The 19,424-nt window shown below is 41.2% G+C and overlaps 1 protein-coding gene across 2 annotated transcripts in view; it reads left to right on the top strand.

Annotated features, from left to right (window-relative positions):
* Nucleotides 1-349: 349 nt before the first annotated feature.
* Nucleotides 350-19,424, top strand: part of ADAMTSL1 (ADAMTS like 1) — a 909,537-nt gene continuing 890,462 nt past the window's right edge. For both annotated transcript variants that reach the window (XM_019659072.1, XM_019659074.1), the window contains exon 1: nt 350-2,025. In XM_019659072.1, coding sequence (XP_019514617.1) covers nt 1,939-2,025 — 87 coding nt within the window. In that variant the 5' untranslated portion in view covers nt 350-1,938. The remainder of the gene's footprint in view (nt 2,026-19,424) is intronic.

Genomic DNA, 19,424 nt, shown 5'->3' with positions numbered 1-19,424 from the left:
CCAGCCTTGCCTTTTGCTGCTCAAAGGCCCTAGCCATTTGCAACCCTCCACAGGAACGTTTTCCTGTTTCCAGCCGTGAAACGCCAATTCTAGTTGAAAAACTGACCTAAAACCTTTTAAAAATCTCTAAAAAAATTTGACCTTCAACTTTGAGTTTCTGGGATTCTGAGATCAAAGGAGATTTTTATTTTTATTTTTTTAACTTTTTGGTCTGTTTTTTTTTGTTGTTGTTCACACCTTGGGAGCTCAATAAATATACACATAATGAGTAAGTAGACAAATTCTGAGGAGCAGCTCCTTTACCATATGTAAGAACCACCCTTCCCCCCCACCCTCTCCCCCCCCAATTCTGACACAAACGCTGATGCCAGCACATATACCATTCGTTTCCTATAGGCGCTTCTGCCCTGACGGTGCTTCTCATCAGTAGACACTTTGTGTCTGGTCCGTTTACGCAATTAAAATGGGCAAGATCCACCTCGGTCTAGGTCACTGATGGGCTACAACATTTAAGCACAGCCTTTGGCTTTAGGAATATGTGGATTGAATGAATGGTTGCTAGGGAGTGTCTCTGCGTCTTCATTTTATGCTGGGCTCACTCCAATGCTTGCACGTGGGAACTTCACAAAAGTTATTTCACCAGCGCTGCGCTGAATCCTCTTATCGTACAGAGTTTACTGAAGTGGGGCCAGCTCCCCGCCTCTGCTAGCTTCCCTGCCAAGGTTCCAGAGGGGTGGAGTGGCCTGGAAGACCATTGGAAGAAGGGTGGGGGATTTGCTTTCTTATAAAGATGCTTTGGGAGACTGGCTCTGGAGCGCCAGGTTTTCAGGAAGAAACCAGCCTGGGCCCCAATAGCAAAGAAAAGGGCATGAAACTTGTCTGGTAATGGAGAGAGCCTGAAAGCTCAAGTGTAAGGAGTAAGAGCGCGTCCCACACGAGAGAAAGGGAGGGGGGCGCCGTGGCCTGCCCCCAGAAACCCTTCGGCACAAGAAGACAACAGCGAAGTCAGGCTCATTGAACCCATTTCTTGGGCTACCTAGGCGTGACGCCAGCTCTGGTTCACTGAGTCTCTACTTAGCTGTCGTGGGTCCCCGCTGCTATTGAGCGAAGTCCTCTTTCCTTAGACCTGGTTTACAAAACACATTAACTCCATAGGAGAATCTCTTTGCGCACCCAGGGGACGGGTCCCCATGGACATACTGACACACCGTAACGCTCAGTTCTGCTCCATTGCTTGGGGGCGTGAGTTTCTTAATCGCCCCCTCTGAACGTGCACCAACGCTTCCCCAGTTCCTGTAAGGGCCTTGCTCCGCTCCCGGGGCTCCGAGTTCCAGGCGAAGTGCACAGGGAATGGCCCTGGGGACTTTTTCCGGAGAAGGCGTCCGAGTCCTGGGAAAGCTTTATCCTTCTCAGCTGGCACGCACGCAGGGCAGGCAGGATGGCGTTACAAACGCAAGCAAGGTGTGTAGCAACGGACCCTCCCTTTAAAAAGATTACGTAAATAGAAGTCATCAGGTAGCCCCGCTCCCCTAAACGCGCACCGCGGTCGCTCCCAGGGTGGCTGGGTGTCTGCGCTCCCCGCCTTCCCTGGGCTGACACACGAGGGGAGGAGCAGGAGCCGGAGGGTGTGCTGGGGGGGTGGGGTGGGGGTTGGAGCGCGAACCATCCCGAGCCAAGATAAGCAGCACATTCACAAATAACGCCCCCACCCCGAGCGCACGCGCTCCCATTCAAAGCAGCCGGGCTCCGTGGCCTCAGGACGGCTCAGAGGACGCGGCTGCCCAGCGCAGGCCTGCCCCGCAGGCGCACGCTCCGCACGCGCACGCCGGGAGTCTGTCAGCCCGCGGCCGGCGAGACCTCGCAGCCTGCGCGGGAGGTGGCTACAGCTTCCAAGGAGGGGTCTCGCCCGGGACTCGCCCCCTTCCCGGCTGGGGGACTATGGCACGGCTGGCTGCGCCCTGGCACTGGGCGCTCTTGGTCCGCATCTTCGGCAGCACCTGGTGCCTGCTGTTTGTCGCCGGACAGGTAGGACACTTTGCACGTCTTGCTTCCTTCCTCCTTTTCTAGTCTGCTGCGGCGGAGAGCGCTACAGCTTGGGGCGCGCTCTCTCCGGTGAGGGTCCATCCTTGGAATTGCGCTGCCACCAGAGCTGGGACAGGTGGCGCGGGCTTGGGGCTAAGGCGGCCCCTCGCGGCGAGCTCCGTGCTGGCTGGATCAAATCTGCGTTGAGCCTCAGCTCAGCCACCTGGGGCCCTATCCCGGCTTCCCGCCTGCGCCCGGGTCCTGCCTCCAGCTGGGCAGTCCGGGAGAGGAGGCGGCGGTGCGGCGTTCTCCCAGGAGTCCGCGACCCCTTACCCCTTTGGAATGGTCCTTCTCGGACCCCCCCTCTCTCCTTCGTGGCGGAGGTTCAGCGGCACTGGGGAGGCTCGGGCGCTGGGACACTCCTCCTTACTTCCGTCCTTCCCCTGACTGGTGAACTTCTGACATCGTCACCCTACAGACACCCGCATCCGAGTGTCGGTGGCAGAGCATTTAAGATGTGCAGAGACACTAGCCCAGGTGGTCTCCCTGGTTTGGTGCCTCTGCGGTGGAGAAAAGGTGACTCTCTCTGGCCGGTGCACGAGGAGGACTCCTCACTCACCACGCCCCCTCTGAATGCTCCTAGGGATTTCCTTTGAGCCAAAAGGGGTGAAGGAATTGGGGAATTCTCCTAAGCGGGTGGCTCAGGCCCTGAGGCTGCGCAGAAGAGCCCTGGTAGAGTGTCTAATTCAAAGTCCGCTTGGTTGAGGTTTATTCCTGAAGGACCCTGGAGGGAACTGCTTAGGGAAGGGGACGGGGGTCCGTCAAACCCATGATGCATGCAGTGCCTTTGGCATTCGCGCTTTTCAGAGTCAGGTAACTTTTGATTAAAACTCAGTTTGTACATAATTTAGCCTACATAAATTTGCTGTTCACAGTATTAGTTGGGTAATTCTGGGAAAATGCCCAAATACTCTTGGCCGGAATTATCGCCAGATAGCCTCCCTTTCCTCTGTTTTGCTTATGGAGACTTGTCCAAATCGGGGGATTTCCTTCCCTTGCTTTTACTTAACGTTTGAAACTTGTTTTCAGATCTTTATTTTAATGGTCATTTTGACTGCAGTCGTGCAATTCTAGAGGCTGAGGACCAAGAATGATGGTTTAAGAAGGGTCCAGGGCAGGCTGACCAGCAGGAACTACCCTAATAAGTGACAGACATTTTCAACAGGGAACACCTGCTTAGATTGGAGCATGAAAAACCGTTGCAAAAGCTTGTCTTAATTATCAGCCAGTTTTATTCGCAGTATGCTTCGCTCCATGGCAGGGCTTCTCAGGGGTGGCTGGCTATACTTAGGATTGCCCGTGGGAGCTCTTAAAACTCCCACAGGCAATGGTGCTAGGGCCACACCCCAGCTGGATTGCATCTGAATCTTTGGGAGCGTAGGGTGAGGCTTGGGCATCAGCACTTATAAAGCTCCCAGGTGCTTCCATTCTGCAGCTGGGTTGAAAACCACTGTGCAGAAATATGTTCTTCTAGAAGCATGACCCCGAAAGGAAAGTCAAAGGAAAAAAGTAAAGAGGGCCTAAGAGACAGGCTCAGGAGAACATTTTAACATGGAGCTTCCAGTCCTGGCTCTGTCCCTAACTAGCTGTGTCATTTTGCTCACGGCCCCTAACCTTCCATTTCCTCATCTGTAAAAGGAGCACACTGGCCTATGTTTTTGAAGCTCCTGCCAGCTCCAAAAAAACACCAGGCAGGTTGACATCTAACCAAATCAAGACAGAATGCCTTGTCTTGTTTTTAACTATCCATGGGCCTAGCAATTCTACCTTATCCTTGAGATTTTGGTAAAATATCTGGTCATATCTGAATCCAGCAAAAACGCATAACGTAGTTTTCTTAGACTTGTGGTGCTTTTATGTTTTTGTTTTGTTTTGTTAGTTTATACTTGACCACTCTGCTTTTTTAGACCTACTTTAAGTCATTTGGTGCCTTTTAGATGTGCAGGACAAACGGATTTTCCTAGCGTCACACACCTGTTCCTCTTTGCTGTGCTTCTCAACCAACTTTCTTCTGGATGAAGATGATGAAAGCAGATTTGTGCCTTGTGTGTGTGTTGGAAGTGGTTTATTGTTTAACTCCAAATGGCTTTTCTTGTTCCACTGCAGGGCTGCTCTCCACATGTGAGGAGCCTGACTAAACTTGTTAGGGAAGGAATCGAAAAGAGTTTAAAGTGGTAGAGGGGGTCCGTCTCCTGGCGGAATGCAGGACTTTGCAGTTAACTTTGTCAGGTATTGGTCAGAAGCAGATGATCTTGCAACACTGTTTAACGTCCTCACTTTTTTTTTTTTTCTAAACCACATGGGCATTATATCTAATCAGCAAATTAAACAGACCAGAAACTTGAGGATACTTAATATCAAATCAAGAAGAGATCATTCTATCACCAATTGCCAGTGCCAAATGATTTGAACGTTGTTTGGAATGTGTACATTCTTTAAACAGTTTTTAAATCAAAGCACTCATACATGAAGGCCTGACAGAGTTAGCCAGAGTGAAAGGAGGGTCTGCGTTCAAGAGCTGCTGGCTCCCTAAACTAAATTCCACCTGAGCTTTAGTCTCCACAAGTCCAAGGAACAATTTAAACGCAGGTGAAAATTATTTGGCAGTCCCAGAATTTCTCCTTTCTTCTCACTGAATTTCTTCTTTCAGAGGTTATTCCCTCTTCTTTTGTTCTGGCTGAATTACCATCCTTACTTGCTAGATTCTTTTCTTTCTATGTGCAACCTGAAGGTAGCTCATTCCTTAGGTTCTTATGAAACTGATTATTTTACTGATAATCAATGTCAATTCATCAGCTGAACCAAAATTCAACCCATTGGCCAAATTGATCCCAAGTTAGGAAGTGCATAATAAACAGTGGTTTAATGGTTTAAACCACTAGGGGTTATCACCGACTTAATGATTTCTACAACCTATCTGTAGCAACCCACTGTAAAAATAAACTAGGTTGTAGGAGAGGGCTGTGGCTGTATCAGCACAAATCCACTACTGTTGCTTAAAAATGTCCCTTAGTGGCCACTCATGTTCTTTTGGTGGCGTATCAGTGATAGCTCATTCAAACATTAAGGTAGAATATTTTCATTTACTGTGTATTCTAAATTGTATCTTGTTAGTAATTCAGTAATGAAATGAATAGTTCCAGGATGCTGGAAAGAGTTTGTGCCTTATGGGCATCTGATTTTTAGCGAAAGACTTTGAAGAAATGAAACCTTGCTTGTCTCTTTGTTATCTTGTTGTACGTATGTTCTTGTTCTTGTTTTAGTTTTTAGTTTCATTTTTACCATGATGATAATTCTGCATGGTTCAAAAACATGCTACTAAGGGTTTATAAGGAAACAGCAACTTCTTCCCCTACTTTTTCTCCTAATTTCAGATCCCACAACCCACCTTTTTTTTTTGGTTTTATACTATTTTGTGGCACAATTGACCTACAGTAAACTGCACATATTTAAAGTACAGAGTTTGATAAGTTTTGACATATGTACACCCATGGCACCATCACCGAAGTTTCTTCATTACCCTTTGTAATCCCTGCCTGCCACCTTTTCTTGCACCCAGCATCACCAAACAAACAGTGATCTACATTCTGTCATGCTAAATTAATGCATTTTCTAGAATTTTATGTAAATAGACTCATGCAGTAGGTATACCCCCTTTTTTGATTTGGCTTTTGTTCATTCAGTATAATTATTGGGTTGTTGGAAAAATCATGACATATTTTTTCTGTGTTTTTCGTCGCAAAAATGCGTCATGACTTTTCCGACAAACCAATGTTTTGAAATTATCCATACTGTAGCATGTATCAATTCATTCCTCTTGAATCCTGAGTATTACATTGTATGGATACACTACCGTTTGTGGTCCATCAACATCCACCTATTGATGGACAGTGTGTTTCCAGTTTTGGGCTATTACAAATAAAGTTGCTATGAAAATTTGTGTACAACCTTTGTATGGATATGTGGGTTAATTTGTCTAAGATAAATGCCTAGGAATGGAATGGCTGAATCTTTGGTAGGTATATGTTTAACTTTTTAAAAAACAATCAGTTTTCAGGAGGTTGTACCATTTTATTTTATTGTTTATTTATTGGGATAACATTGGTTAATAACATTGTACTCTCAAGATCTATCCATGTTGTCACAAATGACAATATTTCATCTTTGTTTATGGTTCATTAATATTCCTGTGTGTGTTTGTGTGTGTATCTGTGTCTGTACATCTTTATCCAATCATTCATCAAAGGACACACTTAGGTTGTTTCCATGTCTTGGCTATTGTGAATAGTGCTGCAATGACCACAGGGGTACATGTATCTTTATGAATAAGAATTTTCAAAATTTTGGGATAGATACCCAGAAAAGGAATTGCTGGGTCATATGGTAATTCTATTCTTAATTTTTTGAGGACCTTTCCTACTGTTTTCCATAGTGACTGCACCAATGTACAGTGCCACCAGTAGTGTGTGAGGGTTGCCTTTTCTCGACATCCTCTCCAATACTTTTGTCTTTTGTTAACAGTCATTCTAACAGGTGTGAGTTGCCCATTTTACATTCTTACTAACAGTGTAAGAGAGTTCCAGTGCCTCTGCATCCTTGCCAACACCTCGTGAGGTCAGTCTTTTATTTTAGCCATGCCAATAGGTATAGTAGTAGCTTGTTCTGGGTGATAATTTGAAATTCCCTGATGATTAATGATAATAGCACTTTTTAATGGACTTATTTAGAATCCATATATTTTCTTTGGCAAAAATTTATATTAAAATATTTTGTCCACTTCTTATTGGGTTGTTTGTTTTCTTATTTTTGAATTCTTGAGAATTCTTTATATATTCTGCTTATAAGTCCTTTATGAGAGGCATCATTTGCAAATGTTTTCTCCTAACCTGTGTCTTGCCTTTTCATTTTCTTGACGGTGTCTTGGGATGGGCAAAAGTTTTTCATTTTAATGAAGTTGAACTTATTTTTTTCATAGATTGTGTTTTGGCTCTTGTTTTTAAGAAATATTTGCCTAACCCAGATCACAGACATTTTTCTCCTAGAAGTTTTATAGTTTTATATTTTATATTTAGCCTATGTTCCATTTTGAGATAATTTTTGTATGTGGTACAGGATATGGATCAAAGTTCATTTTTTTGCCTATGGATATTCAATTGTTCTAATACAATTTTTTGAAAAGACTAGTCTTTCTCCACTGAATTGCTTTTGCACCTTTGTCGAAAACCAGTTGTCCATACATGTATGGGTCTATTTGTGGATTCTGTATTCTATTCTAGTTAACTCTGTGTTTATTTCTATGCCGGTACCACATTGTCTATAATATTGTAGCTTTACGGTAAAGTCTTGGACTCAAGATATATGATTCTTCCAACTTTGTCCATCATTTCCAAGGCCATTGATTTAGCTACTCTGTGTGAGTTTCAGAAACAGTTTGCCAATTAGAAAAATGTGTGTAAGGATTACCTTGTGTGATAGAATTAACCTCTTAATATTGAGTTTCATTATCCCTGAACATTATATAAACTATCTATTTAGATCTTCTTTGATTTCTCAAAGCAGTATTTGGTAGTTTTCAGTGTACAGGTCTTACATGTTTTGACAGACTTATACTAAGTATTTCACATTTTTGACGCTCTTTTAAATGGCACTGTTAATTGTTTCTGACTGTTCCTTAGTGTTTAAAAACACAATTGGTTTTTGTATATTGTGATTTTTGCAACTTTACCGAACTCAGGTATTAGTTGCAGTAGATTTTTGGTGTATCCCTCCAAATTTTCTATACATATGATCATGTCATGTGCAAACAAAGACCGTTCTTTAGAAATCTGGATGCTTTTCTTTTTCCTGTTCTTTTACCTGTAGCACCTACAGTACAAGGTTATATAGAAGTGATGTGAACAGATATCCTTGTGTTGCTCCTGATTTTAGGGGAAAATAATTTGATGTTTCTACATTAAGTATGATATAAGGCACAGGTTTCTGTAGATGCCCTTTGTCAGGTTGAGAAAATTCCTTTTATTTTTCATTTGCTGAGCCTTTATTTTTTTAATCTGAAATGGATGATGGATTTTGTCAAATGCTTTTTCTACATCCAGTTATTACATGAATTTTCTATTTTAGTTTGTTAATATGGTAAATTACATTGGTTTTCAAATATTAAACCCACCTTGCATTCCTGGGATAAACTCAAGTTAGTAATAATGTATTATCCCTTTTTTATATTGTTGGATTTGATTTACTAAATTTTGTTAGAATTTTTATATCGATGTCTGTGAAGGATATTGGTTTACAGTTTTCTTGCAATGTCTTTATCTGGTTTTAGTTTTAGTAATGCTGGCCTCATAGAATAAGGTGGGAAATAATTCTTTCCTTTTCAGCTTTCTGGGACAGTTTGTGCATGATTTCTTCATTAAATATTTGGTAGAATTCACCAGTGAAGCCATTGGGACCTCAAGTTGGTTACATGTGAAGTTTTTAACTACAAATTTAAATTCTTGAATAAATACAGGGCTATTCAGGTTATCTGTTTTGTCTTGACTTAGTTTTGGTAGTTTGTGTCTTTTATAAATGTGTTTATTTCATCTAAGTTGTGGAATTTATTATCATAAACTAGTTCATAATGCTTTCTTATTAATATCTTTCAAATATTATTAGGACATGTAGTGATAGCAGGTCTATTATTCCTGGTATTGACTATTTATTCTTTCCTTTTTTATGATCAGTCTGCTTACAGGCTTATCAATTTTATAGATCCTCTCAAAGAATCAGCTTTTAGTTTCATGGATTTTCTCCATCATTTTGTTTTCTATATCATTAATTTTTCTCTGTTATTTTCTTCTATTTTCTGTTTCATTTGGTCTTATTTTTATAGTTCCTTAAGGTGGATGCTGAGGTCATTGCTATGAGAACTTTAAGGTTTTTACATACAGGTGTTTAATGATATAAATTTTTCTTCAGTGTTGTTTTAGTGGCATGCCATAAATGTGTTTTCATTTTTTAGTTCAAAATACTTCATTTCCCTTTGACTTAGGATATTTTGAAATGAGTTGTTTAGTTTCTGAAAATTTGGAGATTTTCTTGATACCTGTGCTATTGATTTCTAATCTAATTTCCCAGTGGTCAGAGAACACACTTTATAAAACTTGAATCCTTTTATATATATTGACACTTGTTTTATGGTACAGAATATGGTCCATCTTGGTAAATGTTCTATGTGTATTTGAAAAGAATTAAACTTGCTGTAATTTTTGTCCTCTAGATTTTTCTGATCAGTCCAGTTGTTATTGGATGGAGTGTTCTATCAATGTCAATTAGGTCGAGTTGGTTGAGAGTATTATTAAAATATTCTGTATCTTCACTAATTCTTGTATACTGTATCAGTGAGAGAGAGAGAGAGAGAGAGAGAGAGAGAGAGAGAGAGAGGGAGAGAGAGAGAGAGAGACCCTGCAGTTCTATCAGTTTTTGCTTTATTTATTTTGAAGCTCTGTAATTGAATGCATAAACATTTAGAATTATGTTGTTGGTGAATTGACTCCTTTGTCATTATTAAATTGCTTTCTCTACCTCCAGAATATAAAGTCGACTTTGTGCTATAAAAATCTACTTTGCCTTTGGTTATATTAATATTGGATAACCATTTTTAATTCTTGGAGATTTTTCATATAATGGTTAATTCCATAGTTCTTTTTCTTTTTGATTTGAGGTAGCATTGGTTTATAACATGATACAATTTTAAGGTGTACAACTTTATACTTCAATATCTGTATACACTACAGCATGCTCACCACCAGAGGTCTAGTTTCCATCCGTCACCATGCAATTGACTCCCTTTACCCATTTCACCCTCTTTCATAGTTCTTATAGTATACCATTAATGTGATTTATCATTTTCCATTAGATTTCCATTATGGCATAATTTCCTAATTCTCTTTCACATCCTATTCACATCATTCTTTCATGACCTTTTTATCACATTTTAAAGACTAAATGATCAGTATTAATATATTATAATGGCTACAGTATGCCAAGCAGTGTATTAATCTATTTCTTCTAGTATATTATCTTTGTAAAAAAAACTTTATTGAGATATAATTCATATACAATTCACCTATTTAAAGTGGAATTCAATGGTTTATTATATTCACAGATATGTTGCAACCATTATCACAATCAATTTTAGAAAGTTTTGTCACCTTAAAAAGAAACATTTACCCTTCAACCTCCGCGCTTTTACTCCCCAACCCCAATCCCAAACAATCATTAATCTACTTTCTTTCTTTGTAGATTTTCATGTAAATGGAATCATACAACATGTGAACTTTTGATACTGGCTTCTTTCACTTAGCATGTTTCAAAGTTCATCCACATCGTAGCATATATCAGTACCTTATTCCTTTTATGCCTTAGTAATACTTCATTGTATGGATATAGCACATTTTGTTTATCCATCTATCTTTGTGGATGGTTATTTGGATTGTTTCCACTTTGGGCTGCTATGAGTAATGCTGCTATAAACCTTCATGTACAAGTTTTTGTGTGGATATAGTTTTGACACAATTAAGTTCACAATCTTTCCACCGTGTAAGTACATGGCTTTAGGCTTTGTAGGCTATAGTACTGTGTCTGTCACCACTACTCAACTCTGCTTTTATGGCACAAAATCAGCTATAGACGATATGCAAATGATTGAACCTGGCCGTGTTTCAATCAACTATTTACACAAATGAGCGTAGTGGGCCAAATTATGGCCCATCGGCCATAGTTTGCTGACCTCTGAACTAAAGTTGCATGATGCTGTGCCTTGGTGTAGGTAATTTAAATTCAGTGTGGTAAGTTCTTTACGGACTTTCAGTAGATCTATGCCCTTTAGTTCAGGGAATATTTATTTTCAGATGTCTTTGATAATTTCCTTGCCAGCATTTTATTTGTTTGCTTTTTGTGAAACTCCTGTTAGTCAGTTATTAAGCCTCCTGAATTGACCATCTGTCATTTAAAATCTTTTGTCTTTATTGTTGTCTTTTTGTTATACTTTCTAAACGATTTTCTCAGTTTGATTTTTCAAGTGTTCTTTAGATAGATTTTCAGCCAATATTCCTAGTTGAAGGCAAAATTGCATATTCCCTCCCTCCTTTTGCAACACGGGGTGCCTCCGGGCCTGAAGCCTTTCTGAAGTTCTGCAGACCAAATGGCCTTGCCTCTCATCATTGTGTCCCTGTGCAGGGACAGTTCTGTTAAGTAAGTTACAGGTCCCCCCACCAGTTTTCCATATTCTGAAATGTATCAGCATCTTTTGTCTGCAGTTGTCCCCTTTCCAGTTTTCTCGGCATCTTTATTTACTCATTGTTATATTAGCGGACATTTGGGGGAGAATGGAGAAAATATGGTGTTCAATCTGCCATGTTTAACTGGAAGTTAGCACTATTTATTCTCTTTCCTTCTAGTTCCCTGTCCTGATCCATCTCCAAATCCCATTAAAGCTCCTCTTGGTTATTATGCACACTTTTCAAATACTCATTTTTGATATTAAGATACTTTTTGTTTCCCAATGTAAATAAGACTTCGGTCAGTTTTACAAAAAAAAAAAAGACACTAGATTGAGGTCCAAAGACCCTGGTTCTAGTTCTGGATTTACTGACCTTCTAGGCAACTAAGAAAGTCACACTTTTTTTAGGGAAGGGAATCAATGCTTACTGACTGCCTGCTAGATGCCAAACGGGATGATAGATACTTTCTCCATCCCTATTTTTGTGTTCTATTTTTAAATCTTTCAATAACTGTTTACTTACTGTTCCCTGCTTAAGTTAATAATGGTCTAACGTATTTGCTCACAGAAACATTGTTGTACAGATTTTGCTGTTAATATTTAAATCAGTTTCATGAGAGAACATGGAGTTAACATGATGTAAAGATCTAGCCTTACCATATCGTAAGCGGCATTAATATTGATTCTCTAAGGTGTGATTGAGGTTTAGGCTTTTTTTTTGTGGTGGATAATGGAGATGAGGTGAAATAAATATTTGAGAAAATCTTTTTGAACAGTTAGTAATTCCATCTCAGTTTTAATATTCTCTTTTGCACCGGGATGATCTCTAAGTAGAGAATTATGCATTTTGGGGGTCGGGGGGATGGAGCGGGTGGTGCAGGGAATGCATACTTCTTTTCAGCTCTGTTCACAACTATAGGATTTATAGCTGGAAGGAGCCTTACAGATTCTTTAGTCTTCCGGTTCACAAACTCCATTGTGCATAAGTCAATTTGGCTGCATTGCACCATTCCAAAGGTCACCAAAGAACAGAGCCATCCACCTAAATGCTGAGAAGCTTTTAAATGCAGATTCCTGGGCCTCATAGAGATTGTGATACAGTAGGGAAAGGACAGGATGCAGATACAGTAGGACTCTGCATTTGTTTGATACCCCTTCCCCTTCACCCACATACCCACAGAGGATTTGGACGCAGTTGGGCTAAAGACCACATGTGGGGAAACACTGACCTGATCTGCCTTATTTATGGGTGTGAGAAATAACGTCCTAGGAAGTTGAGCGACATGCCCCGGTTTGTTAGTGGGAGAGGTGGGAGTGGACCACACGTCTCATAACTCTGCTCAGTGATTTTTCCCACCAGAGCATACGCTGTTATTTTAGTGTCTTGTTACATCATGAACTAAAGATATGAACCACCAGCTTAAAGTGTCTTTATTTGTAGTAACCTCAGTTTTTTATAAATGGTTTTCAGATGTTTGGGAATCGCTTCAGCTCTCAGTCACTCTGCCTGCAGCAGAGAAGTGATGCGGGGGTGTTGGGGGGGGCAGTGTGAGCAGGGAGGAAAGCCCTCTGCCCTTACCCCCCTCACATAACCTGCTGGAAACGGGCTTCTGTGTGTTTTCTCCTCCAGTCATCATGCCCCTGGAAGATTAACAGATACTTATTTAGAAAACCGTCCAAGGCATCCAGGAACTTGACACTTGATGAAAGGGAGAGTACGTGCTGCTGAACACCTCTCCTCAAGTGCGATGTAGCAACTGTTGCTACGTTCTTAGAGGAAAGGAAGGAAACGTTTCATGTGCCTATTATTTAGGATATTCTCCCCATCTCCATCACAGACCAGCCAAACAAAATACATGCTCTCCACTGAGTCATGCCCTGTCTACGATGCAGTACTACAAGTGGAAAGGAAAGAAATTCCCTTTGCTGCTAATAGTTATTGCTAAAATCATTGTGTTCATTTTATGAAGAACGGGAGCTGCGCATTTTTTTTTTCAGAGATCAGTTGCAGAGAAGTAAAAGTCCTTGACTATTAAAGAGCGTGTATGGGCGTAAGCTGAAATTCAATTTCTCATGTTCTAATGTTCCTTTTAAAACTGCATTAGTCAGGGAGGACTAGATGAAGCTGTGGTAACAAACAACCCCTGAACCATAATGGCTTGACAAAGGTGTATTTTGCCATGAAACCACAGACCCTGTAGTATTGTCGGGAGGGCTTGGTTACCTGTGTGCACTCAGGAATCCATGTTCACAGCAGCTCCGTCTCACCCTGGGTGCTTCCGTAGCTGCCAGGGCAGGGATCTCTGCTGCTCTGCTTTCCCCTGGCAATTAAATGCTTCCCCTCAGAGTGGCAGACATCACTTCTGCTCGCATTTTATTGGCCAAATGAAATTCAAGAGGGTGGAAAGTGTAATGTTATCAGGAACCCAGAACGTTCTCTCTTTTGCTTTGGTTTCAATCGCATTAGCTTTTGCAAACTTTCAGATTTCCCAGATGTGGCCTAGATGTTTAACTTTTCTGACTGTGTGTATATATGTGAACAGAGGCTCTCTGACATGACTGTAAAACCACTTAAAATGATCTTTGACTTACCCATTTTTAAAAAATTTTAAATTTATAATTGGTAAAATACATAGAACAAAAAATTTACCATCTTCACCCTTTTTAAGTGTATTGTTCAGAGGTGTTACGTGCATCCACATGGTTAAGCAACCAATCTCCAGAAATCTTTTCATCTTGCAAAACCGAAACTCTTCAGCCATTAAATAGTGACTCCCCATTCCCCCTGCCCCTGGCAACAATCATTCTACTTTCTGTCTCTAGGAACTATTCCAGGTACTTCATACAGCATTTGTCTTTTTGTGATTGGCTTATTTCTCTTAGCTTAATGTCCACAAGATCCATGTGTGTTGTAGCATGTGTCCGAATTCCCTTCCTGTTTAAGGCTGATTAATACTCTTACTACATTTTGTTCATCCATCTGTCTATGGACACTTGGATTGCTTTCACCTTTTCGCCGTCGTGATTTATGTTACGATGAATATTAGTGTTCCATTTTGTTTTAGATGTGCTTCTTTTTCTGTATAAAAGAGAAACAGCACCTTCTTCAGACATCTAGGTTAATATTTGGCAGGCCCAAGTGACAGTTATTTAAATGATGGACTAACAGGCTCACTTTGGGAATCTTCTGCCAATGGTTCCAACAACAGCTGAGTGATACTCCACCCACTCCTGTACATTTAACTGAGTCATCAGAGCAACTGGACTCTTGTATTAGGTCTTGTATGTAACCTGCAAATGTTGGCATTTTCCAAGGTAGGAGACAATATGTGGCTAGCACGTTGATTTTTCTCTGAAGATCCAGAAGCAAAAAAATTTTCTTCATTTTTGTGCATTTGACTCAAGTGCTGTGTGAAGGGAGGTCAAATAGGAATCAATATGTAAACTGTAGACATGCAAATTAATTGCATGCATAGCACAGATGTGTGGAGGGGTAGGGTGGAATTTTAGGAACAGTGCTGAAAAGAAAGGAAGTAGATGGATCCAAACTCTGCTTGCTACTTGCTAATTGCATGATTTGGGACAAATCAGTTATATAGCCTTTCTGAGTTTCATTTTTTCCCCCTCTAACTTCTGGAATGAAAAGCTTGGATTACATGATCTTAGTGTGTTAATACTGCTTAATCGTAACTTCTAAAATGAATAGGGGTTTCCAACCTTTTTTAATATGAATACGCTTTTAACACAGAAAAATATTAATAGGTCTGTTGGATGGATTTTTTAGAAATGAAATCAGAATGTGGCAACTCCCCTCCTTAAAACCCTAAGTGGCTTCTTGTTGCCTATAGACCATCATTTCTGAGCCTTTTTTTTTCATTATCACCTCCCTTTTTTGACATTTTTCCCAAAGCCACCCCCACCTGTGTAAAGTTTTAATACCATAAACTACCTGTTCCTGTGTGCTGTGGCCCTTTGAAGGTCTTCAAACCATTGCGTTAGCTAAGTCCTCTCTTCTGCTACTCCCCCAAGCCAATTTTTCACCCCCGCCGGAGGCATGGTTGGCCCCACTGAGAATGTATGTTTTAGACTAAGATTGAAAATCCTTACTGGTCTTCAGGGCCTGGCATGACCCACCCTCTGCTTAGCTCTCCACAGCCCCTTCCCACACCCACCCCTTGCTCACCACTGTGCAGCCCACTGGCCTCCTTTCAGTTCGTCAAGGGTATCAAGGACTTCAGAGCCTTTGTACAAGTTGTTCTCTTTGCTGGAGGGCTCTTTCGGTGTTTTTAATTAATTAGTTTATGCGCATCCATCTGTTCTCCAGCTTAAATATCACTTTCCCAGAAGAACCAGTGCTTCCAATTCCCCCTACTCCAGCCTATATGAGATCTGTTATTCTCTCGTGAAGCCCAATTTCCTTCAAGCATTTGTAATTTGGAATGATGCACTTATTTGCATTTTTATTAATAGGTCTGCCATCCTCAATATATTGTAAGCTTGAGGGCAGAGACTGACTTATGTCCCTCTGTATATGTCACATTTAGCTCAGTGCCCGGAATTGCTTAAAAAAAAAAAAAGTGGATGAAGTGTTTTTGAGAAAATATGCAGTGACAAAAACTGCTCTAAACTTGGTATTGCTTTTTAAATGTATACATTCATGTTTAGTGTTCTTAAGAGAAAAATAAAATAAATTTATACATGACTAATCACAACAGCACCTATGTTACACAGATAAGGAAACACGAGCTGGTAAAGCAGTAAAATCCTAAAATATCAGTGTTTTGACCAACTAGTTTATTTCTTGTTCCCATAAAAGTCCAATTGGCAGAGCTGACTTGGGGGAGAGGGTCTGCAGCAAGGGACTGGCTGGATGAAGACTGTGCTGCCTTTAACGCGTGGCTTCCGAGGTCACCCTGGTGCTGGGTCTGGATGACAGAGGGGGAAGAGAATGTGGAGAATTGCATGGGAGGTTTTCTTGGGGGTAGTCTTGGGAGTGGAATGCATCAATTTCGCCCACATCCATTTTCTGCATTCCTGAGCAGACTCCAATCTCCAGTCGAGTCCCAATCCCTATTATCGCACCCTGAGACCTCAGTCACATAGCCACACCTCCTAGCCAGGGAGGCTGGGAGGACACCTGCGACCTCAGGAGGTAAGCTGGCCTCTTCCATAACACACTTGGAAAGTCACACCTAGATATGCCAGTTGATGTCTAGATAGATACTTTCAGTAATTAGAAATCACTTTCAGTAATTAAGGGGCCCTTGTAGAGTCCAAGACCCAGAGAATGGGAACTACTAAAAATAGGAGTATGTGAATTTAACTTGAGGAGAGGTTTTTGTCTAGTTCATCATTTTTGGAATTAAAAGGAGGGGTAAAGCAGACTGAAGTTGGGGGGAAACGGGCTGTGCATTAGAAATGCACTACATACATCTCATTAAACAAAACGATCCATTGCCATAAACCAACTAATCTTCCCAGGCCCTTCTTGTTCGCTGTGTTCAGAGAGTGCAGATTAGCATCTTGTCAACTGAATGTGAGCCCAGGTGGGGTTCTGGTCGGGCAGCTGGCAGCATTGTCATTAATAAAATGGAGCCTTTTACCAAAGGACTGTTTTCAGTTCCCAAATCACCTGATAAGCCCTATTCTTTTGGTGAACTACAAATAAAAACTAGTTCTCCATCCCATGGGGCTGCTAATCAAATAGTGCCTGTTTGTTTAAAGAAAAAAAAAAAAAAGAAAAAGGCATATTGCATGACTGGCTCGTAATACCACAAGGCAACTGTAATTGATCTACGAAACCATGATACTGTGCTTTCGTCTGGGCCAGAGCTTACCTGGCCATCCTTCTGGTTGGCCGTTCTTCCCAAGGCCATGGGATGGGAGTGGAAATACAAGCCTGCGCGTTTCTTTTGTGCACCGTTTGTGAGCCTTCTCAACTCCTTTCCTCCGCAGAAAGGGAAAAAGTTTCCGAGCTTGGCAGGTTAGGTGGGCTGCGGTCTTCCTTCTATGTCAATGGATGAGAATCTTTTGAGATTTGTCAGCCCTGTTCTTTCCCCTTCTACCATCCATCGCATTCTATAACCTAGCTAGATCTTTGAAAAAAAATTGGGAGAGAAAACAAAACAAAACCGCATTTAGAGAACAAGTATAGCCTCCAAGCAGGAAAATACTGCACGTTTTAAATTCTAAAATTTCAAACAAGTGAATTGGCAAATTGGATGTTTTTCAACAAGTATAAACATGTTCCACCTCCCATCTTGTTCAGCTCTTTTGCATAAGGTGCAATTTCAAATCAGCGTGGTCCTGCTTTCTATACTTCCGCTGAAGCTGAGAAGTGTTGGATGGACATTATCAGAAAGTTGTGGTGGTTGTGCACATCGCACCAAAGCGGGTTGCCGAGGTCACACTGGCATCCTTCTTGGTGCCTTAGTATGATTAGTAAAGATGTTTATGCTGAAGTTTATGCTGAAGTTCCAGCCAGGGCCAGAATTAGACAAGGGACCTCCCCACTCCAAGTATCTGCAGCATGGCCAGACTTCACAGTTTTGCTGACTTGCAACAAATTGGTGGATAATAACCTTCTGCGTATTATGCAAAATGGTCTTATTTAGAGCAAGACAGCAATGCAGAAGCTGGGCGGAAACAGCTCTGTGGGATCCCACTACAGCTGGAGTATTTGAGTTACAATAATTTGAATCCTCCTATGACAGGCGTTGGGTGTCCCCGTATTTGGCAGCCTGCCATGTCCTGCTGGATTTTGATCTAGGTCTTTCCCCAAGTAGAAGATGGCTGTTCAGAGGAATGCTTATTGAGTGGGAATTTGGGAGCCTGTCAGCCAACCATGAGCTCAAGCAGTTCTCCTTCTTTGCAGCTGGAGCCGATTATTTTTTTCACTGCCACTGTTAATGAGTCAAAAGCAGCATCTGCGGAGAGTGGGGTTGTCACTTCCAGGGCGGTCTGCCACCTTGCCATCAGTGGCTCTAGAGGGGGTCCAGGGGTAGAGCAGATAAAGCTGGATGTTGGATGTGTGGCTCTCTGAGGCTGTTTTTGAGGGAAAATGGGAAATGATTGAATTGGACATTGAGTGACTTGCTAATTACAGTCTGCACCTCCTATGCTTTTTATGTCCTGGTTGCTTTTGTTTCAATTAAAAGGTCTTCTAGTAGTAAACTCAGCTTTAGCTGAAGGTGCTGTAGCATTCTCTCTGAATTTTAAAGGCTCTGCCTATACTCATTCATTTTTTTGGGTGATTTCTGAAGCTGAGCTTTGGAACAGATTTCATTCATTTCTGCCATGTTTCCCCAAAAATCAGACCAGGTATTTTATTAATTTTTGCTCCTACAATCTACATTTATTTATTTATTCGAGTACAAAAATCTACATTTATTCAACAGTCATGCCTGGCTGATGATCTTAACTGGGGCTTATGTTTGGGGTAGGGCTTATATTACGAGCATCCTGAAAAATCATGCTGGGGCTTATTTTCTGGTTAGGTCTTATTTTCAGGGAAACACAGTAAGTCTCTGTGTTGGATGGGGGATAAATCATTCATTCCATTTAGTGCAGACTACCCCAGAAAATGTTTTCATTTTAAATACAATGATCTAAGTAATCAGGTTATTACAACAGATTATTTTCTATGTTGTATTTTTTTTTAAACTAATATAGGTGAAAGCCCTTTGGAATTTACTCAGGAATCCATAAGCTTGTATTCTCTTGTATTGTGACCTGACATATGATATTTTCCCCATATTTTAGGACACATTTCTTCAAGTGGTTTGACTTTTTATTTTCTGTATTTGACGGATCACTTGTTCCTATCAATTAAATTAGATCGGTAAGCCTTCATGGAAAGAACTAAGCCCTATGCATCTTGGGTCCTCCCAAATGGCCAGGCATGTACCATGCATAAAAGACACTCCTTAGAGTAAGCTGTCTGTGTCTCCTTTGGCTGCTGTAATGTATCACCACAAACCAGGTAGGTTAAAATGAGAGAAATATATTCTCTCACAGTTATAAAGGACAGATATCCATGTCAGCAGGGCCATACTCCCCCCAGAGCATCGGTTCCTTGCCT

Source organism: Hipposideros armiger, unplaced genomic scaffold (genome assembly GCF_001890085.2).
Source record: "Hipposideros armiger isolate ML-2016 unplaced genomic scaffold, ASM189008v1 scaffold_294, whole genome shotgun sequence".
Lineage (NCBI taxonomy): Eukaryota > Metazoa > Chordata > Mammalia > Chiroptera > Hipposideridae > Hipposideros > Hipposideros armiger.
Note: the sequence above shows the minus strand (reverse complement) of the source record. Positions and strands in the feature narration are given on the sequence as shown.